General features: G+C 34.6%; 1 protein-coding gene across 3 annotated transcripts in view; it reads left to right on the forward strand.

The window, feature by feature from the left end:
• Positions 1-23,903, forward strand: part of SEC24B (SEC24 homolog B, COPII coat complex component) — a 48,878-nt gene that overhangs the window by 19,468 nt on the left and 5,507 nt on the right. For 2 of the 3 annotated variants that reach the window (XM_057370713.1, XM_057370714.1), the window contains exons 4-23: positions 190-294; positions 3,280-3,360; positions 5,237-5,418; positions 6,292-6,476; positions 7,623-7,725; positions 8,566-8,692; positions 9,327-9,436; positions 10,362-10,474; positions 11,823-11,941; positions 12,290-12,345; positions 12,662-12,868; positions 13,224-13,347; positions 13,960-14,118; positions 14,545-14,718; positions 15,367-15,477; positions 16,747-16,922; positions 18,500-18,637; positions 20,751-20,855; positions 21,876-21,968; positions 23,633-23,736. In XM_057370713.1, coding sequence (XP_057226696.1) covers positions 190-294; positions 3,280-3,360; positions 5,237-5,418; positions 6,292-6,476; positions 7,623-7,725; positions 8,566-8,692; positions 9,327-9,436; positions 10,362-10,474; positions 11,823-11,941; positions 12,290-12,345; positions 12,662-12,868; positions 13,224-13,347; positions 13,960-14,118; positions 14,545-14,718; positions 15,367-15,477; positions 16,747-16,922; positions 18,500-18,637; positions 20,751-20,855; positions 21,876-21,968; positions 23,633-23,736 — 2,572 coding nt within the window. The remainder of the gene's footprint in view (positions 1-189; positions 295-3,279; positions 3,361-5,236; positions 5,419-6,291; positions 6,477-7,622; positions 7,726-8,565; positions 8,693-9,326; positions 9,437-10,361; positions 10,475-11,822; positions 11,942-12,289; positions 12,346-12,661; positions 12,869-13,223; positions 13,348-13,959; positions 14,119-14,544; positions 14,719-15,366; positions 15,478-16,746; positions 16,923-18,499; positions 18,638-20,750; positions 20,856-21,875; positions 21,969-23,632; positions 23,737-23,903) is intronic. The other variant, XM_057370715.1, reaches the window with a different exon arrangement.

The raw sequence follows: 23,903 nt of genomic DNA on the forward strand, positions 1-23,903 counted from the left end.
TTCCATGTGCTACTAATACTTTGCTGAACTAGCCCACTAAATACYGCTTTTAGGGTTGTAGATGTAACGTTTTGCATGTTAGGATTTTCTCTGCAATAGCTAATTTCTCTCACTTTTAATGCAATGATTTGTGACTTTCACGTCTTTCCTGTCTGTCTGACTCTGATGTTTGTGCTTTCCACTTCACAGGCATGCAGTATGGTGGATATGTTAATAATCAAGCTAGCTCTGCACCAGCTCCCTTGTCATCAAGTTCAGATGATGAGGAAGAGGATGAGGAGGATGAGGAAGCAGGTTGGCTTTAGCTTTACACCAGTATCTTGTTCTCTTCCTACTCAAGGTTTTCTCCGTATGTCCATCCCCTGAAACTTTTGCTTTCTTTAAGACAAAGCATCACTCTGACTCATCAAGTTATTTGAAATTTCCCAGCTGTTATTTAGTGTAGTAACCACAAGGACTTCAGTAGCGACCAACAAATGCATCCCTTTTTTGTCATATTAATGTAGATGTTTTATGAATATATTAAAATAATATTGGCAACTTGCAAGACTCCCATATTTTTAATATTTTAATTTGTGCTGAGTTCTAACTGAWGATAACTAGCTGTAGAACTTAGGCTGATAATTGCTGAGGTTAGGCAACCAGATCCCATTTGTATCATTACATTAAACAGTGCAATTAAACWATTGCTTTGTTTCTCATTTTATGCATTAGGAACTGATACAATTAAGGTAGTAAAGTAAATCCTGAGAGGTAGTTAGTGCTCTTTTTAAGACAGTAAATTAATCTGTGCTGCTTTTTTTCTCCTTCTAAGGTGTGTATCTCAATGGCACATAGGATCAGTTTCAATCTGCTTGCTTTGTAGAAAAACTTACAAAATTTGTTGATTTTTTTTTAAGAAGTAATTTGTCCTGACTGATTGAAGTGTTCTGTGCTTGGTTGCGAGGATTCTGCCTGTGTTTTGTCAGAATGACCTGGGTTTGTGAGTTCAATGTTTCTCACCAGTTTAGTTCCTTGAATTACAGTAACTTTTTTCTTTGAACTTAGAGAAGTCTTTACTGTCTGCATGAGTGATTACAGCATTAAAAGCTTTTTGAGATAAACATTAGACTACGACCCTTGTTGATAGGAAGGAACAGCGCATACCTTGTGCTGATACTCTACTTCTTACTTTAAGTATTGATGAGGAACAGGAAACTTTTTTAGCTTTTTCTTTAATTTTGTAATTCATGTTGTAACTAGTCAGAAAAAAATTAGTGCCGTATAGTTCAGTTTTATTAAAACAATTAAATAATCACCTAGAATATTGTGRAAGTAGTGTAGTGTATTCTTAATAATTGTATGAAGAATGGAACAAACCAATGATGRCATCCAGGTCATAATTAAGAGCCGTTTGTTGTGTTTGCATACCGAAGTTTCTGTCAAAGGATGTTGATTGGGATTTTTACCAATTGTAACCTTTCTCTCCTTTGTACCCTRAACACAGTTTCATACTCGCTACCATCATTCTCTCTCAAATTCAGCACTTCACTAAAACCTGTAGCCTTAGAGGTATCATTGTATTTAAATTGATCTTATGGAAAAGAGTGAAAGGACTCCCAGGTTCAATACAGAGGCTGCCTAATCAWTGAAGCAGCATCCTATTTTATGCCCTGTCATTAGAAGCTAATGCAAATCCTGAAGAGATTTCAGTAGACAGATTTCTAGCTCAGACGTTTACAGGGGTTTTRTGAAGGACAGGTGTTGGAAATCTGGTTGCTTGTGTTTGTGTAACTTCTCAATTGTTTTGTTGACCTAACAAAAGTATATTTTGATTTTTCTGTAGTAAGACTTAGCAAAGCTTTAAAAGCCTTTGTCCTGATCCGGGTAAAAAAAGTCATTAATCTTGTTTTCTTGAGCTTCTAGAATAGAAAAGAAAATCTTGCAATTACGTTCCTATATAACTTCCAGGACTGAAAAGAATCAAAATTTACAGTGGAAATCTGAAACCTGAGATTGTATGAATGTCACAGCATTAAATTTTCCTTTAAATAATAGATTATTATTGGTGTACTGGATTTTTGTAATAGCTTTTCTATTTTGTAGTTGAATGCTTTAAAGGTAAAAAGCACAAAAATTATCTATACTGTCAAGATGGTGCCATGGTATTGCTGTGTCCTAAATGTCAGTGATGTTATGTTTTCACATGCAGGGGTCTCTTTATTWGGAAATCTCAAACGTTCTACCACTGATGTTCTCCCTTGAAATACTTCCAGCTTTGCAGTGCAATGTGTGGTCATGGTTGATCCTTCTGAGTAGAACAGTATCAGTGAATCTTTTGAATCTGTTCTGCCGCAAAAATTATAGATAAAATTTTTGKTTTTTTCTTAAATAGTCTCTTTGTTTTCTGTCGTATTTCATGGCTTGGTATGTTTTAAGGAGCAGATACCTTTAATCTTATTGGCCCTTCTTTGGAAATTTATATGAAATGGCATTGGAAGAGATTTTTAAATAATTTTTTGGTTGCAGTATATTTTACTGTAAGGTTTCACAATCTGTGCATAAGTTGAACTAAAAATTAAGTAATATGAGTCTCTTCAGTACTAACAACTATGTATGTGCTCACTGTGCATTTTTATATAGGCTTAATTAACTTTTAGGTACTTACTTTTACATAKTTACTTTTTACCTAGCTACCTTTGSCTGAGCCAAGAGTAACTTTATTCCCACTGAAGCTGAGACSTCTTATCATTGATAATGGAAAATAGACTCTTTAGAGTGGAAGGAAAGCAAGCTGTGAATTAGAACAATACAGAAAGGAGGGAAGAATTAAATGGTTGTCAGTTTGGCTAGAAGGTGGGGATGGTGGGTAATCACTCTGAAGATGATGGGAATCTKCTGTTGTTTGCAGTTGTGAAGAAAGATATGAATGGACTATTTTTGAAATAYGCATGTGTTCAAATACTGTAGTCTGAAAAGAACTTTTGGTTTAATAGATTTTTTTTTTTTTTAATTTCAAAGAATAACTTTTTTCAGTGTTTTTTTCTTTTTCCCATTGATCTCTCTTGCTGTTTGTTGGGCATGTGCTTGTTTCTTTTTAGTATCATGTTGGTTTGATTTTCTCCCTCTTCTCTTTACTGTGGTAWTAGTTTCCAAGTCTTAGGGCTGAAGTGGTGGGGCTCTGTCCAGAATCTTTCTTGACAGTTTCCTATGAAAGGTTTTTAAAAAGAATCTCAGTCTCTTTTTATAAAAAGTTTGCATTTCTGACATAACTAAAGTYAAACTATTTTCCTTCCCCAGCACTTGATAGTTCCTCTACTACAAGCAGTGCCTCTCCTGTTCTGAACAATTATGATGCCCTGGAAGGAGGTGGCTATCCAGGTAAGCTGTTTGTTTAGAAYTGTTTATTTAAATATTTAAATGTGATTTTTTATTATTTCTGGTGTTGTTTATTTTTAATTAACAAGTAGATGAAAGGCAGTGCCTATGAAAGGAACAGGAGAAGTCATCAGAGAAAACATACATACATTTTTTGATCACTTTTCACAGTTTTAATACTGAAATTCTTGTAACTATTTAATAAAACTTCCCTGAATCATGTCATACTTTCCTGTAGTATTGAGGGTAGTGCTGAAAATAGGCTACATGTGAAAGCAGCATATTTTTCTAGATTATACTGTATGCCTGATTGTATTGTTGACATTAGGACCTTGTAATAATGATTGACACAGCACAGAAGTTTTGGGAGACAAGCAATATCACCTTGCAGAGATGCTTGAATTAGGTTATTTTCTTCTATTTTTCTTCATTTCAGGAAAATGGCTGTTATTTTGCTTACTCTTGGCTCTAAAAATATTAGTATTGTTAATTTAGAATCAACCTTACGTACTGGCTGACTACCTTGGTCTTAAAATCCAGAGTTGCCATGTTGAAAGCAAGTGGAAAAGATGCTATTCAAAGTATTTTAGYCAGTGTTTTAAATGATAATTGGATTAATTTGGAGGGCCTGCTCTTTTGGCTCCTTTGTCTTGTTCTGGCCCCTAGGAGTGTCACAATAGTTTGCCTTAGTTTGATGGGCTCCTGATTAAAGTGAGAGCTCTCTCATTTAGAAAGCTGATATTACCTACATGGAGTTTAGCAGGACTACAAATTCTAACTTTTGGTCTAATAACTAGCCATTTTAGTTCTGAGGAAGGCGTATTCTAAAAATACCTTGCTCCTTCTTTTTTTCCTTAAAGATAGACAGAGTCAACATCAAGTTTCTTAAATCTGTTTTTTTTTKKTTKKKGTTTTTTTTGTTGTTGKTTTTTGTTTGTTTGTTTGGGGGGTTTGGGGCAGATTTTGRGGGTTTTGGAGGCTTTTGGGGCTGTTTTGTTTTGTTTGGTTTGGTTTTTTGGGKTTTTTTTGTTATTGTTGTTTGGTGTGGTTTTGTTTCGTTTKGTTTTTYCTTTTTTTCTCTTTATTGTTTTATTGGGGTTTTTTCCCTCATGGGGTGTTCATGCCAAAAATAGTTTCTTGGCATTTGGTTTCTGAAGTGCTTTGTTTCTTTGCTTGCACTTTTCTCAGTGGACTTTTCAAAGGTTAAATTCTTCTGAAACTTYGTCACATTTGTGGACATTTCTAATGAGTAGTTTAATCTCTTTGCAGCTGTTAAGTTAACTGTGGATTTAGGTCTATGTCTTATTTTCAGTTTGACCTTTGAAAATAGTGGAACTAAACTGCTGCAGGGATATACAAGAGAAACATGCATCAATTATAAACTTCAAAAGAGATCATGCTTAGTTGCTCCTCTRCCATTTATGAATACTGTCGAAACATAAGGCTAACCCAACTGAGCCATTCTCTAACTGTAAACACAGCTTTTCATGAAGTAATCATAGAATCATAGAATGATTCTAGTCATGTTTTGACAGTATTCAGAATTGGTAGAGGAGAGACTAAGCATGAATGATCTCTTTTATGGTTTATATCAAATGTATGTGTTGGAATAAAATATGGTTCTAAGGGGTTACTTTTTCCATATACATATTTCCATATACATTGTCAATATTCTTGAAGTAATCTGCCGTGCTATTTTCTTTATTCAGTGCAGAAAAATAACTCTATGGATAATAGAGAAAAACTAAAAGAGAAAACTTTAAAAGAGAAAACTTTTAAATGGAAATGTTGTTTGCCAAGCATTTAGGAGTTTACATTTAAATGAAGTAGGAGATAATAAGTGTAATCAATACATGTGGGATTTCTTTTGTCCTTCCAGAGACACGTTCTGTAACCAGCAGCCCAGTTCCTGCTCCATCAGTCCTCCAGCCATCAAAAGCTTCTAAGCCCTTTGGTTATGGTTATCCAGCACTGCAGCCTGGCTACCAAAATGCAACACCACCTACTCCTGTGCAGCCCAGTAATCCAGGACACCATCCTGGTTTTCAGCACTATCCACAGGCTTGTATTTTTAATTTAAAAATTACTTCATGAAGTAACTTCTTTAGAAAACCCTTTTCTGTGCAACATATTTCCCCTTTATTTTCATATCCCATATTTTTATAATTTCTGTCTGATACAATAAATGTTAGGTATAATGTTTATGTCATAGCTCTGGTTCTAAACTTACTGGAAGGTTTTTGAATGAAAATTTTAAGTGTGCCTCCAAGTAGTTTGGCTTTACAAGTGTGTTTCACCAGTTATTAGCAGCCTCCTTAGGGCTTGGTATTTGCTGTTTGAAAGAATTGGACTTTATTGATAGGAAACCATGAAGAAGCATAAGGAAATATTTGATCAGCRTGTAACAGAGCACTGCCATAGACTATCATCTCAAGCATTAAATGACCTTATGAGCAAGGGGTTAGASTACCAGACCGCAAGGGTGCCTTCCAACCTAACTTTTTCTCCTCTTCTATGTTTTTCTGTTTTAATTTAAAAATAAATATTTAAAGGCATGTCTGTAACTTGGAAAATTTTATTGTCACAAAAGTTATATTGCAGAGGAGAGTGGGAGAGAAATYGTGTCAGCTTTTTCAGTAAATTGTTTTCTTGCGCCTCAAGAGAWTGAAGGATTATGTGTGACTCCCAGTGCTGATTTGTGTAATGAATTTGAATTTTGTCCAATGATACTCATTTGGAAGGTGTGTCACACTTACCTTAGCATTTTTAAATTTCTGTAGTACAACTCTTTTTGTTTGTTTGGGTTTGTTACTAACTGCTGTTGTATCTCTTTTTAATACATCTCTGGAAGGGTGGGAACTACAAGAAGATTGAAGRCTGTTACTTAAACATGATTGTGTGTTTAACTGTTTGTCATACTCTTTCCCTTTTCAGCAATATCCAGGTGTGAACCAGCTGTCCTCTTCCTTAGGAGGGTTAAATCTACAGCATTCTCAGCAGCCAGAAAGCTTAAGACCAGTAAACCTTACACACGATAGAAATATTTTACCGGTGTCTTCAGTTCCAGCACCTGTGCCTAATTTGAATTCTGATCTTAGGAAATTAAACTGCAGTCCAGAGTAAGTTTACTCTGTCTGGGACGGTGTCTTATATTTTGTAGTGGGCAATAATTACTTTAGGTGTCAGAAAGTGTCTAAACTGACTCCTGACTTTAAATCTTAGTGATGAGCTAATAAAATGCCTTTCAACTGAAAATAAGTTTATCCTCTGAATCTTTACACATATATTGAAACTGTCCTGCTATCAGAATACATTGTATGCAGTGTGAGTGTAGGTCGTTTCTTAAGATTTTAAGAATTTTGCTTAATCTTTTCTTTGTTTGACCCATTTAAAAAAGAAAGTCCTTTAATAAGCACCTTAATGTTATGCAGTTTCATAGAATATGTATTTGTAATATTGCTTAGGATTTTTTTTCCACAAAAGTATTATGATCATGTCTGAATATATTTAATACATTATATTTTACTGTGGTAATTCTTCAATCATGTATCCTTTCATCTCAAGTTAACATTAAGTAGTATTATCAACTATCCCAAGTCAAGTGCTGCTAAGTACAATGGAAAGTGCTATTCCCCTAAGATTTTATTTGTAATTCCAAAATAAATACTCTGCATTGTCCCAAAGCAACTCAACATCCTTACTGTGTTAGTGACAGTGCATGGTCCCACTAGCAAACAGAAATCTGAAAACTGAGGGTCTAGAAATCAGTGTTACCTGTGGAACACTTTGGGCTGTGGTGTTTGTGCATTGGGCTTTTTAGTGTCCATATGGCACAAAACAAAAGGTTTTGACTCTCAGTATTTGGCATCATTTTCTACTGTTGTCTTGTATAAATAGGACATTCTCAGAACTAATTAAATACTCTATTGCTTCTGTATCTCCTTCTCCTTCCTAAAGGAAAAACCTTTTTAATGAGCAGTAAAATACATAGGTTTCATTAATAGAGTATTGTACYATCTCTTAATTGCAATTTAGTTTTGGTATACTTGCATTGCTGAACTATTAAAGTGGGAAGCAGGCTAGTATTTTTTTTTGTTTCTTTAGGAAGCCTTTTTATAAATCTCTTTGCCTTTTTTTTTGAATTAAATCATCTCTGTAATGCATAGGATTTCTTAAATTTCTAAGTTTTTTAAAATCGTGTGATGCCACAATGTTTTCAACATCTTTTAAAATTTAATTTTTAACATGTTTCTCTTTCCTTTCAGCTCATTTCGATGTACATTGACAAATATTCCACAGACACAGGCTTTGTTAAACAAAGCTAAACTTCCTTTGGGTTTGTTGTTGCATCCCTTCAGGGACTTAACGGTAAAGTATCTTACTTTTTAGTGTATTTAATATATGCATTTCTTCTATTTTCATTCAAACAATAAAATATAATGAACTCAAAGCATTTAACAGAAGTACCAAAAAATTATTTGGGACTTAAAGAGGAGGAGAGGGAAAAAACCCTCAAAATTACTGCTTCATGAAATTCATAAGGGAGAAGCTTTGGAGGAGTCCTTCAAAATTTTCTTCTTGTTGAAAATCTTTGCTTGCCTGTGGTTCTCTGAAGAATTAGTGCTCTGTGTGTTGTGCTCACAGCTGTCAGATACCTCTTGAAAAAGTGTTTACAGAACTCTCCTCAGGAAAGGCGCTCAGTTTGAATGTATTACTGGCTTGATAATTGCAGTTAATAGATCATAAGCACAATGTAAAATTGTGTATTCATAACTGTCAGCAGTCCTCTCCATCTAATTTATTAGTATATATATAAAAAGGTCCAGTATAACTTCATTTTATAAAATATGTGTTGTCTAAGGTTTGCTGTCTGTCGCATTACATATTTAGTCACTCAAACTTGTCCTATCTTTCATAATTCCTTTTGCCATRGTAGCTGTAATTTAAAGTAATTTCATTTAAGATCTTACTACATCTTTGGTTTTGAGATTAGATTAAGGCAATAATTAAATGTTATTTCTTTTGATTTTAAGGGGACTTYTTTTTAATAGACATTCGAAGTACCCTATGAAAATGAATTAAACAGCTAAAAAGAAAGATGATGCAAAATGTTGCCTTATGAAGCTTTTATGAACTGTATTGCACAATGATGTTTTCCATGAAATGTATTATATACCTTTGTGAAAGCTTTTCATTGCTTCTTTTTAGCAATTACCAGTAATAACATCAAGCACAATAGTGAGATGCAGATCCTGCAGGACTTACATCAACCCTTTTGTTTCTTTCATTGATCAAAGGCGGTGGAAATGCAACCTGTGCTATAGAGTTAATGATGGTAAGTCACTRCGCTTAGCAGGAGGTACTTGCATTTATAGAATCTCTTTCAAGTATTTGCATCATATCAGTCCATGGGATACTTTAGATTAAAACATAGACTGAAGTGACAGTGTTCTTATGACTCTGAGATTTTAAAAAATATCCTAAGTCAAATATGCTGTGCGTTTTCTTGAAGCRAAAGATTGTTTTGCAATCTTCTGGGAGATGAAGAAAATGTATTCATATTATGCTGATTACTTGTCTAATGAAATCAGCTAATCCCACTGAGTGGTGCTGCAATATGCAAATGGAAACACAATGACAGCTACAACTGCAATCCAGGCTAGAGGTTATGAGAAACAGTACAGATTGCTGCTTGTTGTGAAATGCTCWACTTCCATGGCTGTTTTATACTTGGGGTTACATTGTTGTTTGAAATAAACCTTTTCATATCAATTACTTAACTTTGATGTTAAAGATATGCTTGAGCTATTTGAAATGTTCCTTTGTTTTATGAATATTTAATGTGAATTTTTTGCTGTTGCAATAATTGAAATGTGCCCACATCACTTGGCTTGTAGCTGCAATAATGTTTTTTTTTATTTGCTGGCAAGAATATAATCTGTATTTGGGGGGGAATTTTTTTTTAATAGTTCCTGAAGAATTTATGTATAATCCTCTGACACGGTCTTATGGAGAGCCTCACAAACGGCCAGAGGTGCAAAATTCTACAGTGGAATTTATTGCTTCCTCAGACTATATGGTAAAGAAATGCTTTCACGGTAACTTCAACAGCAATTGCAGATTAACATAATAGTGCTTGAAATTAATGTTGCATATTGGTCCAAAGGTGTGTATTGATTTTCCTGTGAAGCTCCTCTTAACACCAAGGAATAGTTAAAATCATATTTTGAGTTTTGGCTGATGTAAACAGTCAAAAGCTTTTTAGCTAAAGGTAAYTCAATGTGTCTTGTTATCCASTGTAGTTTAATGTGACACAGTCAGACTTGAATCTGATGCAATGTAATTTCTGCCTTTCTCCCAACTTTTGAAGAGTCTTTGAAAGACCAGTTATGGAATAATGAGCAGATTAACTCAGCTTCAAATTTCTAGCTAGTAATTGTGAAGAAATTATTTTTATTAGGTATCAGCTTACAATTGCTGTGATGCTGGTCCTGTCTGCTGGAAAAAGGCCTTGTTCATAAYGRCAGTATTAGCAGCAAAATTAATTGTTCTCCTCTCCTTGAATTAAAACATTGTGGCAGAGACATTTACCAGTGAATAAACAGGGCTTGTTGCACAGTTGGGGAAAGGATGTCGGTAGAATGCTTTAACCCTGTGGAATGGATCATGCTGTCCATGTACTGAAAGAACAATGGAATTTGGAAGATGGAGGTCCATCTTCCATCATGTTTGATTTGATTCTTAGAAGGAGGGGCTAAAAAAGCCTTTTTTTCTCTGAAGTACAGCACTGTATGTTTATTACAAATAGCAGTTATTAACCACTGAGGGTTGTGGTTAAGTCTAGCCACATATTGCTTTGTAAATTACTTCTATTGCATAATGTATGCTTTGCATTTTTCTGAGTACTCCCTTTTCCCACTTCCCGTTCTAATGACTAATCACTTTAAACATTTCTTTGAATATGATTTTTGAGTGTTTTTATTATATTTTTTTTTACTTTGTAGCTTCGTCCTCCTCAGCCTGCGGTATATTTATTTGTTTTAGATGTGTCTCATAATGCAGTGGAGGCTGGATATTTGACAATAGTCTGCCAGTCATTGCTGGAAAACCTAGACAAGTAAGAGTATAAATAAMCTTTTCAAATCAGCTAACATATTGTTATGAAGAATAGTAACTTAAAATTTTTTTTGAAAGAAATTTCCACGTATCTAAACATTCTATCCCTAAAGGRCAGAAGTTCCATTGCTTGGAATTTCTTCCCTGCATGTGTGTCTGCATGTAATTTACTTATTTATCTGACAGGAATATTTAGTACAATGATTTTTATATTCCATTCTTCTCCTTTGCCAAGACCAAAAAAAATAGTAAATTACAGAGGTTGAATTGTTTGGTTCTTGTGCTGAAATGTCTGAGGTGCTGCAAACTGGAATGTTGTAACTACAAGTGTGAGACTACCTAGGTGAATTGTGTCGTCAGTTTGGCCTTTTTAGATCATGCTTACCCAGATCTACCTGTGCCAGTTTCTGCCTTTTTTTCATTTTTGCATTGGGACAGCAGTATGGAATTGTTACTGGTGCTTTTTGAGCGAGGGTTAATGACCTTCACTGTGTCATGCCTTTTGACAACTAATCTTGTGGAGGTCTTGCCTTGAAAATTCCTTTCTGTTAGTTTTTCATGGGGAGCTTGGCTTTCTCATGAAGAAATCAACATGTACAATAAAAATCTTCACTTCCGTGTTTTGGTTTTTTCTTTGTTCAGTTTTTTATGGCTACTTTGCTGACAGACTCTCAGAAACATGCTTAATTATTTTAGGAAAATTCCATAAAATCCCATGCAAAACCTTCAGGAAATCAGTGTATCTGCTTAATTTATGTTTCCAGATGGTAACAACAATATTTGCCTCTATCGCTTTTAGTCACTGTTGCAGTTTTCAGCACTTCGTGATGTTTTTTTATATTTTATTTGAGAAATCCCATGTAGTCTTTTATAYTTTTAATGCCATGTTTTGAAATACAGTCCGCATGAGAAATAAGTATGTTGCATTGTAGAGACATTGGATTTAGAGCTGTAAGTACTCTGACTACATTAGTGAATGGGGGATTGAATTAGGGAAGAGCAGAATGTGCTGTTTTCTGTTAAAGAACTGAGAAGGCTGCCTTCTTTCATGTGTCAGTGTAATGTCTAAATGAACCTATTAAGTTCTCTCTTGGAACAAAACATCACTATGTTAGTGAGTGCTTATCTGTGATGCTTGGTCTCATCGACTGTATCATTACCCTAGCTTTTCAGAAAATGTTGAGGGAATATTACTAAACATGAGTACGTTTCAGATCTCCCTTCTTATGTTCTTCATTCGCCTCTTTGCACATAAACTGAGTTTCTGCTAACATCAGCAGGAGCCCTGAGTATCTGTATGTCTTGAGAGAGAGATTTAGGCCTAAATAGTTTATTCTTTAATGCTTCAGGCTGCCTGGAGATTCAAGAACAAGAATAGGTTTCATAACGTTTGACAGCACTGTTCAGTTTTACAACTTGCAAGAAGGTTTATCACAGCCTCAGATGCTGATTGTCTCAGATATTGATGGTAAGTAAAAAGAAAATCGAATTTAATTTTTTGAGAACCTATTATTTCTTTTTTTCCCAGAACAAAGGTTAGAATCTCTCAGCTATTTGGTATTAGGTCAATGTTATTGAATGGGAATATTTTTTTGAAWAATAGTCTTGCACTAACTACAGAGTAGGTGATGTTTAAAATGTGAAATTTGAAAGTTAATTTTCATTTGATAAGAAAAGCTTTGTATTGACTCTCTAACACACATTAGAAAAGTAGACTGTTTAATYGTGTGTGTATCAGTGGGCAATGAAATGCTTTGTTCTATTTTAGTGTTATATTTTTCTTTAGTAAAATGTTTATTTTCTCTTCTCTCTACAGATATTTTCCTACCTACACCAGATAGTTTACTTGTAAATCTCCATGAAAGCAAAGAGGTATGTATGATTGCTCAAAATACATCATTAAATTTAAGGTGTTGAATATATTTTAAATGTTCCTGTTAAACTTTGAATTCAAGGTTCTCTTTATAATACGTAGTTGCAATGCTGGTTTTTAATTATGGACGTATTACATATTGTTTCTTTGATACATCATAGCTTTTAAAACTATTACTTTGTTTTCATTAATGTGTAAAACTAAACTATTTGATACCRATTCTGCCTCTTCAGTCATGGCAATACAGCTTTCTAGAAACAGTAGAAAATCTAAAGCTTGCAAAATCTAAAGAAGACTTTTCAATCTCTTCTGCAGCTGATAAAAGATCTACTGAATGCGCTACCAAATATGTTCACCAATACAAGAGAAACACACAGTGCACTGGGCCCTGCTCTTCAGGCTGCATTTAAACTGATGTCTCCAACGGGTGGTCGGATCTCSGTATTTCAAACTCAGTTACCCTCTTTGGGAGCAGGACTTTTGCATTCCAGAGAAGATCCCAATCAAAGGTCAAGCACAAAGGTAAAAAACTTCCAATACTACTCATTTCAAGAGACTAAGAACTGGCCATGTCTTTCTTACKTGCTGCAGATCAATGCTTGGTCTTTGTTTATAGCGATTCACTAGATTTTAATTATGTGTAYGTTCATGCATTTAAGATCACTAGTTTATACATGTATGTGTGGTATTACTTGTTTGAAGTGCATGAGCTGTCTTTTGGCCTTTGGTCCGTAATTTTTCTTGGCAAGCAAAAGAAGCTGCAAATATTTGTGACTCAGTTACTCAGATGCTGCTGAATAGTATGTCTTTTGTTMCATGAAATCTATAAAGCATGATTGTTGTCTTAACTCTCCCTTGTATGATTTATTCACTAAAGGTAGTCCAGCATCTTGGTCCAGCAACAGACTTTTATAAGAARTTGGCACTGGACTGCTCCGGCCAGCAGACTGCTGTGGATTTGTTTCTCTTAAGTTCACAGTACTCTGATCTAGCTTCTCTTGGTAAGGAGTACATCATTCCCTCTTTCTGCACTGTTGTCTCTCTTCAGAAGCCCAGGCTATCTCAGGAGTTCTGAAATCATGTAAATATTTTAGCATTTCCGTAATTGTCGCTCATATTGCAAAAGAATTGACCTTGAGGTTGGTGGATGTGAGGAACAGAGGTATCACATTGATCGTATCAGACAACTTATTTTAGGATTTTGAAGTTTTAAATGACAAGTATTCTGCTCAAGAACAGGAAACAGAAACATGGCAAGGAATAAGTGAAGTTTAATTATAGGGGTTGAACAGAGTTTTCACCTTCTGATAATTGTCCAAGATTTGTCTCTGCACACRCACTTAATTTTGCCTCTATACCGTTAGATATTTCTGCAGGCACTTCAGTCTTAGCTGCCAAAGTAGGTTGCTTACTGAGCTTGGTGTATAATTAGGTTGTGTATTGGGATGACTCAGTGGCCTGAGTCTGGGACAGTTCTCATTGTCTCACAGATGTGGATGATACCAAGAAGAAGATGAACATAGATATGACTTGTGGAAGTCTGGACACAATTTTTATGTCCTGAATTCACATTACAGTTTTACTTCTTAACTGTATCTTTTCTTCCTTCACAGCTTGCATGTCCAAGTATTCTGCTGGATGCATCTATTACTATCCATCTTTCCATCGCAGCCATAATCCTGCTCAGGCTGAAAAGTTGCAAAAAGACCTAAAAAGATACCTTACAAGAAAGATTGGATTTGAAGCAGTTATGCGCATAAGATGTACAAAAGGTATGTCTTCAATAGTGATTCGTATGGAAAGGTTGGTGTGTGTTAGCGATCATTTTGAATGCGCATCTTTAGCAACATTAAATTGAATGTTCTTTCTTTTTCTTTGAAGAATAAGGTAGTTACCTTCTTCATGTTAAATTAGCTTTTGGTGTTTGTTTTTCTGTTTTGTTTTTTTAGTTGATGGTATCGTGTCACTAGAAGTTGACATGTAGTGTAAGGGCATCATTCACTTTGGAGCGTTCAGAATTGAGCATGAACTGTACATGATCACACTGAAATGTCTTATAATGATTCATGTAATTGGTTCTACATGATAGAATTTTTACCATTTCCTTAAAACTAGCTTCAGGGCTGTRGGTTTCAGTTACTGGTAAGTGTTTTCCATGCTGTTTTGACCTCACTCTGTGTTATTTAATCTGTTTCTAGGTCTTTCAATACACACTTTTCATGGAAATTTTTTTGTACGATCTACTGATTTACTGTCCCTCGCCAATGTCAATCCTGATGCTGGATTTGCAGTACAAATGTCCATAGAGGAAAGTTTGACTGACACATCTTTGGTTTGTTTTCAAACAGCTCTTTTATATACTTCCAGCAAAGGTAAATGAATTCAAATTGGTTGATCAGTGGGCTTTTTCTTTCTTTATACAATGTAATGTTTGCGTGGTTTGTTCCACAGCCTTTTGTTATGCTCTATACCGTAAGAGGATCTTGTCAGAGCAAATGAGCCTACTTGGTAGTTAATCACGTAATGAAAATCCTTATAAACCCTGTTTTGATGGGAAAATTTCATCTCCATCTGACATAGTGCTGATTCAGCAAGACTCTTTTACTTAAAAGTGTGTCCATTGTTACAGGCAGTAACATGTTTGGCAGGCACTTTGTCCAAATACACAGACCTGTGATGGATTGGAATGAGTTGCTACTGCATTGGGTGGGCATAAAGAATGGCAGCTAATTTCTGTGGTGGAAGATGCCACAAAATTTTGGGATGGATATCAGTATACTTCATTTGTAGGATGAAGACACTCATTGTGGATGCTGCTAGTTTATGTTATCCATTTGTGCTGCTTTAGAGCAGAATTTGAATAGGTTGAGACAGGAATGGGAGACAGTGTTGCAGCAGTTTCGCGATTGGTATGTTTTCTAGAATGGGTGCATCTTAGATGAKAGAAAATGCTGTAATGACTGAATTTGTTTACTTTTACCAGGAGAGAATGCATAATAATTTCCACTTATTTCTCTTAGGCGAACGTCGAATTCGAGTTCACACACTTTGCTTGCCTGTAGTGAGTTCTCTGTCAGATGTGTATGCAGGAGCAGATGTACAAGCAGTCGTGTGCCTCTTAGCAAACATGGGTGAGTACAGACCAGGAGGATTCAAATAAATTTTTCCATGTTCCTGATTTTACCAGCTATTTAAATGAAGTAGTGAACGAAGCCTGGAAATTATAAAAAAGGTTGGAGTGCAGCATACTGAAGCCTGAGAGTGCAAAAGATGTTAAAGTCGAAGTTATACTGAAACTGAACTGAAATATTCCTTGTTCAGAAAACTTAGTTGACTTTCATCTTTTAAAAGGAACTGAAATATTCCTTGTTCAGAAAACTTAGTTGACTTTCATCTTTTAAAAGGAGCCTTCTTACCTTGTTCTCTGGAGGTTATAAAGGACAAAGAATCATAATACACTTGGATCAGAACTCTCATTTTTCTATCAACATCATCATCATCATCATCATCATCATCATCATCGCTGTTCACTCAAATTTCAGTGTTCTAGGATTACTTCAGAAATAGTGATTGAGTTTAGTGAGTTGCTGGAGACTAAAGGGAACTTCTGGCAACAGTGTATCTGAGATACTGTTTCTCTCCCTCTATCCTGTTGCTGCTGGGTTAAGGTTTCTTGTTTTCTCTTGCTTRTGGGTCATAAGTAGCTGTTTCATGGACTGATCTCTTCTGTTAAATGTGTATAACTCTGCAGCATTTTACTATGTGCTATGTTGTATGTTAATAGTGGAATCAAGTAGAAGAAATAAGTAGTAGTACTATCTTTTGGGTGATGGAACTAGATGATCTTCCAACCCAAACCGTTCTGCAATCTCCTCCTAAATACACACTCAGTCCAGMAGGTGGCTTCCTCCACCCAGAGGATTTGCAGCTTTTGCTCAGCAGAGATAGATGAAGCTGCATTTGCGCTAATCACAATTGTGCTGCTGAAGTAATGGAAGAAATTTCTTGTGTGTGTTGGGGGAAATGAAAATTAATTGCTGAAAAATTTACCTTAGAGATTGGGCAACAGAATTTCAGTGATAGCTAGGTTGTCTTTATAAGGTTTAAACATGATTTATATTTAGACTCAACTGTATATGATTGCTTTAAAAATTTCTTTTAATTCTCCAAGGGTACTAACTGTAGAGCTGAAATTAGCTACAATAGATTTTTAAGCATTATGAAAGAGAGTTTTTATATGGACAGTCATCTAATTTACTYCTAGAAGCAATTGGAACCACAGATGTGGTTTGGGGGATTTTTAGTCATAAAACATGACGCAAAAATGCAACTGAAATTTTCAAAATTCAAGGGAATGTGTGAAGCCATCTCTAGTAACTTCTTCTATCCTAACCCAACAGCTGTGGATCGCTCCGTTTCATCCAGTCTTGCAGATGCAAGAGATGCCTTAGTCAATGCCGTGGTGGATTCCTTGGCAGCATACATGTCAACTGCCTCAAATCTGCAGCAGTCCATGCTGATAGCACCAAATTCCCTCAAGCTCTTTCCACTCTATATTTTGGCTCTGCTGAAACAGGTATGTATAATCTAGTGGGTTRTTGTTTGATATTTAGTTCATTGTTCCATTTGAGGAATTCTTTAGTTCTAGGTCAAGCAATGTCTGAACTTCCCTAAAGTTATGAAAATTGGGTTATCATCTTTCTGCTGACAGGTCTTTAATGCAGAAGATGACTGTAGTAGCTTATTTTAAATTATTAATGTCTGAACCATTTATTAGTTTACTTGATTTTGAATTTCTTATGTTTTGTCTTCCATTGTTTTCAAATGAAAATAAACACATAACTTACAATTAGCATTTATCAGATTTAGGCAGCTAATTAGTGTAGCCAATAAAGATTGTTGGAAACTGCTTGTTATTAATTTTTCATTCTTATTTTATGAAGCAATAAACAAGTATTTTTCAATACATATTTTTTGTACTTTTAAGTTCAAAGAAGAAAAATTAGTTTCCATGSAGATACAGTAAAATTTGTTACAGAAACTCAAGTAGTACATTTAAAAGTGTACATAGAAGCAGTTACTAGTTTATTGTTTTGGTTTTTTTTAATGATATCTTTGTCTAGATTAATAAACATCATACTTTAAAAGAGCGAGCTTCCTGCARGGTTTTGTTAAGAATAAATCTCAGAGCTTAAAGGTTTTCATGTCTGAGAGTTCTTGGTTCTCTTATGATGAATAAACATTTATATAASTTTTGTAAGAGATCTAAGCATAATGATTTATTTTCTTTGTCGTGGTGATTACTTCGTTCTCTAATATACTGATAATGATTGTTTGATACTGCATAACAAATGGAATAAATGGTGGGGAAAAAGACAATTTATTATCACAAAGATCTGTAAAAGACAGAAATAAGAGTGAATGAGAGATTGTTTAGGTTTATTTTTTTAATTGTCTTTATTAACAATAATAAAACCTRGAATACAGAGAAACCAAAATGAAAATATTTGTGGCAGCCAAAAAGGGTGATTTGACTTTATTGTGGAAGTGAATGTGAACTTTGATTATAGGAATATTCTCCATTGAGTCAGATTATGATGTTTACCTTGCTGTGTTGCTTCTCACAGCAATTGTTTGCCAGTTGCTTCTAAGGGAGATCTGAGAAATTCAGTAGGAAGGAGGTACAAAACAAATTTTATCCTATGAGAGCCTAGTTTCTKCTAGGAAACATGAAAGTATGTGTCCTTTCCAAAGCTTTTCCTTTACATTGAATTCTTATTGCTATAAAACCAGAGTTAATCTTGTGCACATAAGTATCTTGCCTGAACTCTGTTTCTCTGAAATCTTTCCTATGGTAGCTTGCATTGGTGAGTTTCACAGACCAGTAGCATTTGTCAAATGCTGGCCGATTTGCATGCAAATTGTAGACAAACTGAGGGAGAAATTTATTCTCCATTAGTAAAGAGGSACAGTGGATTATGTTTTAAACATGTTTTGCTCAAGCTCTGTGATTAAGATTGTATCAATAAGATACATTTCTTTACAAAAGCTTTGCCACTTCTTCAGACTTTTTTCCGAAGTGTCAAGCAATGCAYTCATATGTGTGCCGTAACACACGGGATTTGCTTGAGTAGTAACATTGTTCTCTTGCAGAAAGCCTTCAGAACAGGAACAAGTACTCGCCTGGATGATCGYGTTTATGCAATGTGCCAGATGAAGAGCCAGCCTCTTGTTCATTTGATGAAGATGATACATCCCAACTTGTACAGAATAGACAAGTTGACTGATGAGGTAATGTGTGAAGCCTGGTTATAGCATTTTCTAGTTTTMATGGCTTGTTAAACTTGGTGTTGTGCTGCAGTAATTTTACATTGTTGGGGGAACATTTTCCCTAAGTTATAAAAAATCAAGAAAAACATTATTTTCAAGTTTTAAGTTCCAAGTACGGTAGTGTGGTATGAGCAGAACTGTGGTTTTACTTCATCTTCTTTCAATGCCCACATTAATTCCATATTTTTTTTATTATACAAAGAGAGTAAAGAAAATTGTATGTATAGGAAACATCTTCAGTGTGTTCCTGTTATTTAGAATTGCCTGGGGTAAATGGATGTAGTAGATATGATTCAAGATTTTATATACAGAAATCGGATACAGTTGCCTGCAATAACAACCTTCCAGTGGTTTCTCAGATAGAAAAACAACTCTGTTTTTTTTATAACTTCTATGTGGTTATTATGATCAGACTGAGAATATGCTTCATGCACAAAACCAGTTTTTTCTAATTCATCTTTTACAGACGTAGCCTAGGAAAGGGATGAATTAATAATAAGAAGCAACAAGGAATTTTATTTAACATTAAAGTTAGCTATAATTGCAAAAATAAGGGGGTTTATAAGTAAGTTTTTATGAGTTTGTTAGTCCCCAGTTTTGGAAAAGTATACGTAGGAGTTTGTTTCTAAGTGATACAAGATTATATGGTAAATTGAGTAGTTTTTCTGGCAGTGTTATTGTTCAACACAACCTCTAAGCTATTTGTAGTCTCAAAGTTGCTTTTAATGTGTTTCATAAACTAAAATAGGTGAGTCTTAACTCTGTGTTCTTCAGGGGAATTGATTAGTTACTCTTTTTATACTCCACCCCTCCCAGTCTTTGACATGCCAGCTTCAACTATTCTTGTTAAGTTCTTTTTGTGGCACTTAGATTGAAACATTGTGCTCAGTGTACTTGTGCTCTAAAGAATYAGCAGTGTCTTCAGGAGATCCCATTCTATTAGCAAAGGCTTTCCGATCAGTTATTTCAATGACAATAATACCAAAAATAGGGTTTATTTTACCTACTGGAATTAATTGACAAACCAGGTTTTAAATCATAACAGAATGCTAATCTGCCATTTAGAACTACCTCAGTTTAAAGTATTTGTGGTAAAGGTTGCTCTTCAATTTCTTGTTTCTTAAAAAAAATCTTGTTATATATTACAGAACAATTTTTAAGTGTTTTTGCTGGTTTTTTTTTCTCTTAACAATTGATTCTTGAGGCTATTGAGTAAAGCCTGGAACTTTCCCAAGTGGAATYCAGTAGCTTGATTTTCATAATTATGTGTAAACGTCCAAAAGCTGCTAATCTATGGCCTTATAGTATGAAATTTTTGAAATAGTAATTTTTATAATAATCTGTTACTACATGGACATGTGCTTGGTCAGTAGACTATTTTTTCCCTATATTATTTGCAGAATGCTTTAGAGATGCTTGAGATATCTGGCCTGTTTTTGTCTTGGAGGGGGAAGCAACTTTAAGCTGAAAATATTGGGGGTCGGGTTCATTTTTTTTATTATTGTTTTAGTTTGGTTTATTGCTGGAGAGGAAGGTGGGGTTTTTATACACTTTTTAATAATGTCAGTGCGAACAGTCAGATTCTTTAATCAGATCAGTCATAGTGCTTTGTGGACAGACCTCACTTTGGGCAGGATGTTAAATCAGGGGACCTCCTGTTAATTGAACTTAGTAAAATATTGAACCCTTCCTTATAGGGAGTACAACTTGATGGTTTTCTGCTCTTGCAACATTTCTAGTGAAATTGAATGTAATGAAAAAACAATGGAGGTTGTTTGTAGAAAACGAAAGTGTCAGCGCTAGAAATTCTTTTGAAATTTTGACATCTGTAGCATCAAAAATGTTTAAGCAAATTAAAATTAACTTGCATTATTATGTTTTAGGTATTAAAGTAGTCTTTAGGATAAGTAACATTCTAGAACTGTTTGATGTATGTAATMATTTTAGGCTTAACATAGTATTTTGTTTTATGAGAATCCTCAGTTGATCCTAGAGATTAACAGTGTTRTTATGTTTTTGTTTTAGCTTTAAAGGTAAAATTCTAGTGTTATTGATTATTGTTTTTTTGTTACAGAGTACAATACATGTAAATGATAGAGTTGTTCCCCAGCCACCCCTTCAGAAGCTGACTGCAGAGAAGTTGACAAGAGAAGGAGCTTTTCTTATGGATTGTGGTTCAGTAAGTTAAAATTTTACACACTCCTTTTTAAAAGAATTTTTAAGGAAAAAAAAATGCAATGCCTGCTGTGTTATTAAAACCAGTCAGCTGTCACCAATAACAGTGTTGTGAATCAGCTTTCCGGGTAACCTGACAGTAATTTTTGTTCCAGTGAAAAGCATTCGTATGAGAAGTATCTTTGAAGCTACAGAGGTTGAATTTTTCCCATTCAAGACTGATCACAATATACCTAGAGTTCACTTGAAGGTGTTTTTTCTGAAATTAATGTGTTTTTGTTTTCCARAATTTCTTTTAATGGCTATTAAATTGGGCTTACTAGAGTATTTACCAAACACTTGCTGCAGTAATGTTCTCAGCTACACACAGAGTGGGTTTATGATTTGTGAGCTGTATTATGTAAGGGTTGGAACTGTGAGGGAATTAGAGAGTGAACAAAATCTGTAGCTACAGCTTGAGGTATTTGTAGAAATTGCACTGAAATGGAGTCAATTGGGTAAAGCATTATGATACTCCAATGGCAGTAGCAGGTGCTTTTAACCTTGAATGAGTTCAGGGCTGAATGTGAGTATCAAACTAGCTTTTGTCTCCAAACCTCTGAAATTATTACTACTCTAAGATTTGATACTTTACTGCAGCTTCATTATATTGAGAAGTCAGTGTGCGGTAACCAACAGAGTGCTGTAACTTCAACTTATTTGAGGGCTTTCATTTGAAGAGGTAACATGGGAAGTTACTGCATTAACTGTTCATTACAAATGTATCCTACAATCTCATTTTTTGAGTATTTGAATTCTACCTATATGTATATATCTTTAATTATCTTATTCTAAGTATTATCAATGTACTGATTAGTGACACATTTATGAATGTAGACATACATGTATGAAGTGCAACTGGAGCACTCAAGTGATTCATTTGCATGAAAGTTACTATTCTGGTACTATTCTTATTACATCACCAATTGCCTGTTTCTTTAAAATGTATGAGGCCTTCACTAAAACTGATTCTGACATCTTWCAGATTTTTTACCTTTGGATTGGAAAAAATTGTGATAACAACTTCATAAAAGATGTCCTTGGATACCCGAACTATGCATCAGTGCCACAGAAAATGGTAGGCATTTTTATGAGTTGAGCTGTATAGTGYTTACTTGGAATGTGGAATTAATCTATTTATTTCTGCATTTTCAGTTTTGAATTATGTAACTACTAGTTAGRTTGGATTTTTTTTTCATTAGGTACCTTCTAAAACTTTTTCAGCTTCATAGGAGCCAGATTGTTGTAGAAGTTGTCCTGTTTTCAAGGAAAGAATATAAACATGTAAATTTCAGCATTCATGAAATGCCAAACAGTTGCTCTATAATATAAGTGCTTTTATTATTTTAATGCAGGTACATGTGCACTCATAAGAATAGGAAGTAATTTCACAGGATGAATACAAAAATTATCTATTCTGATTGTTAGTGGTTAAGATTAGAGTTACTTTATTGATGCCATAGTTTTCAGAAGCCTTGTGTTCTCTGAACCTGGTGTACCAAATCTGTGGTATGACACAATAGGCCTGTAAGTAATGGTAAGAGGTTAARTTTTGCTCAGCTGCCAAGCCTTGACTCAGCGTTTAAAAGAGAGCCTTTTAGCTGTTAGAACWTAAAAGATCCGTGGATGTGTTTTGSTGGAGGGGTTTTTAAGTTATAACCTGTATCTATAGTCAGTGCATGAAACAGAGCAGCAGTTAAAGAGCACTTCTCTTCAGTGAGTAGAGATGCTATAATGTCAACAACTCGCAGGTAAGGATGGACCCTTTCAAGACACTGTAAGAAAGTTCAGAATCAAATGGTTATATCCATATAGTTATATCCATACATCAAAATGATGTTAGTACAGAAACACATAGGTAGATATTTTCTCCTTATAGTTGCATAGTGTCGAGGAGGAAAGTGACAAGAACAGGTTAAGAGTGGTAAGCTATGAGACTACTGAAAAATTAAACTGTTTGTTCAGAGTTYTCTATTTGCATGTATTGGCAGTTTAAACTTTTCTTTATGACCAGCTGGTGGTAAGTATTAGTTAACAGAATTTTCAGGAAGAACTTTATGATAAAGGAAGGATGATATTTTTTTTTCTAATGGTTATATAGCATCCATTATAATGAAAATGAGACAAAAACTTAAAAAAAGTTATCTTGGCTTTTAAATTATGCCCTCCATTCTACAAAGGTAGCAATGGAACTACTTTAACTGAAATAAATTCCTTTATGTCATACCTTCAGTTGTCTTGAAGTATCATATTGGCTAAAGAGTTGGTTTATTTAGCTCAGTGAATTGCTTAAGCCTTTTAAAGTCTTTTTTTTTCAGCTTATTCCCTAACCAGATAGTCCACTAGAATCTCTCCATTGATATTTACTTAAAATTCAGATTTCACTTCTTGTTTCTTCAGTGTAACACAGGACAACATGTAGAAACTTGATTGCCAGAGGAAGATATAGGCAAGAAGACTGCAAAAGTAGCATTTTGAAAATACAACCTTTTTATATGAAATTTTTTGCATTTAAAAAACATTTTAAGTTAAAGATTACTCCTTCCTAGATAGCAATGTGTCACAGATACTATGAAGTATTGTCCTTTAAGCTGAAGAAAAATATACGTGTATTTAAATCCATGATTGGTAATTTCTTAAGAGAAATTGTGGTTTGAGTTGTGTTACAACTGTCAGAATCAGTTTGTTTTTAATAGTTTTGATAATAAAAGGTGATGGTTTCTTTCAATTATCTTCAACCAGACACAGCTTCCTGAGGTGGATGCACCTTCTTCAGAAAGGACGCGATCTTTTATATCTTGGCTTAGAGATAGTAGACCCTTAAGTCCGGTTCTTCAAGTAATAAAGTAAGTATTTCTGTTACGTGCTGAATTGTTACCAGCCAACTAGTGTTTATGATTTCTATTAAGACTGATGAAAAGTGAGTATATCTGTCATGGAAGAAACTGAATATCCACCAAGCTGATACAGTGCTGTTTCTAAAACTGTTTAGTGACGAAGGTTATCTTTGAAC

The sequence above is a fragment of the Malurus melanocephalus genome, unplaced genomic scaffold (genome assembly GCF_030028575.1).
Source record: "Malurus melanocephalus ecotype Western Australia unplaced genomic scaffold, MMel_1.1 scaffold_131, whole genome shotgun sequence".
NCBI lineage: Eukaryota > Metazoa > Chordata > Aves > Passeriformes > Maluridae > Malurus > Malurus melanocephalus.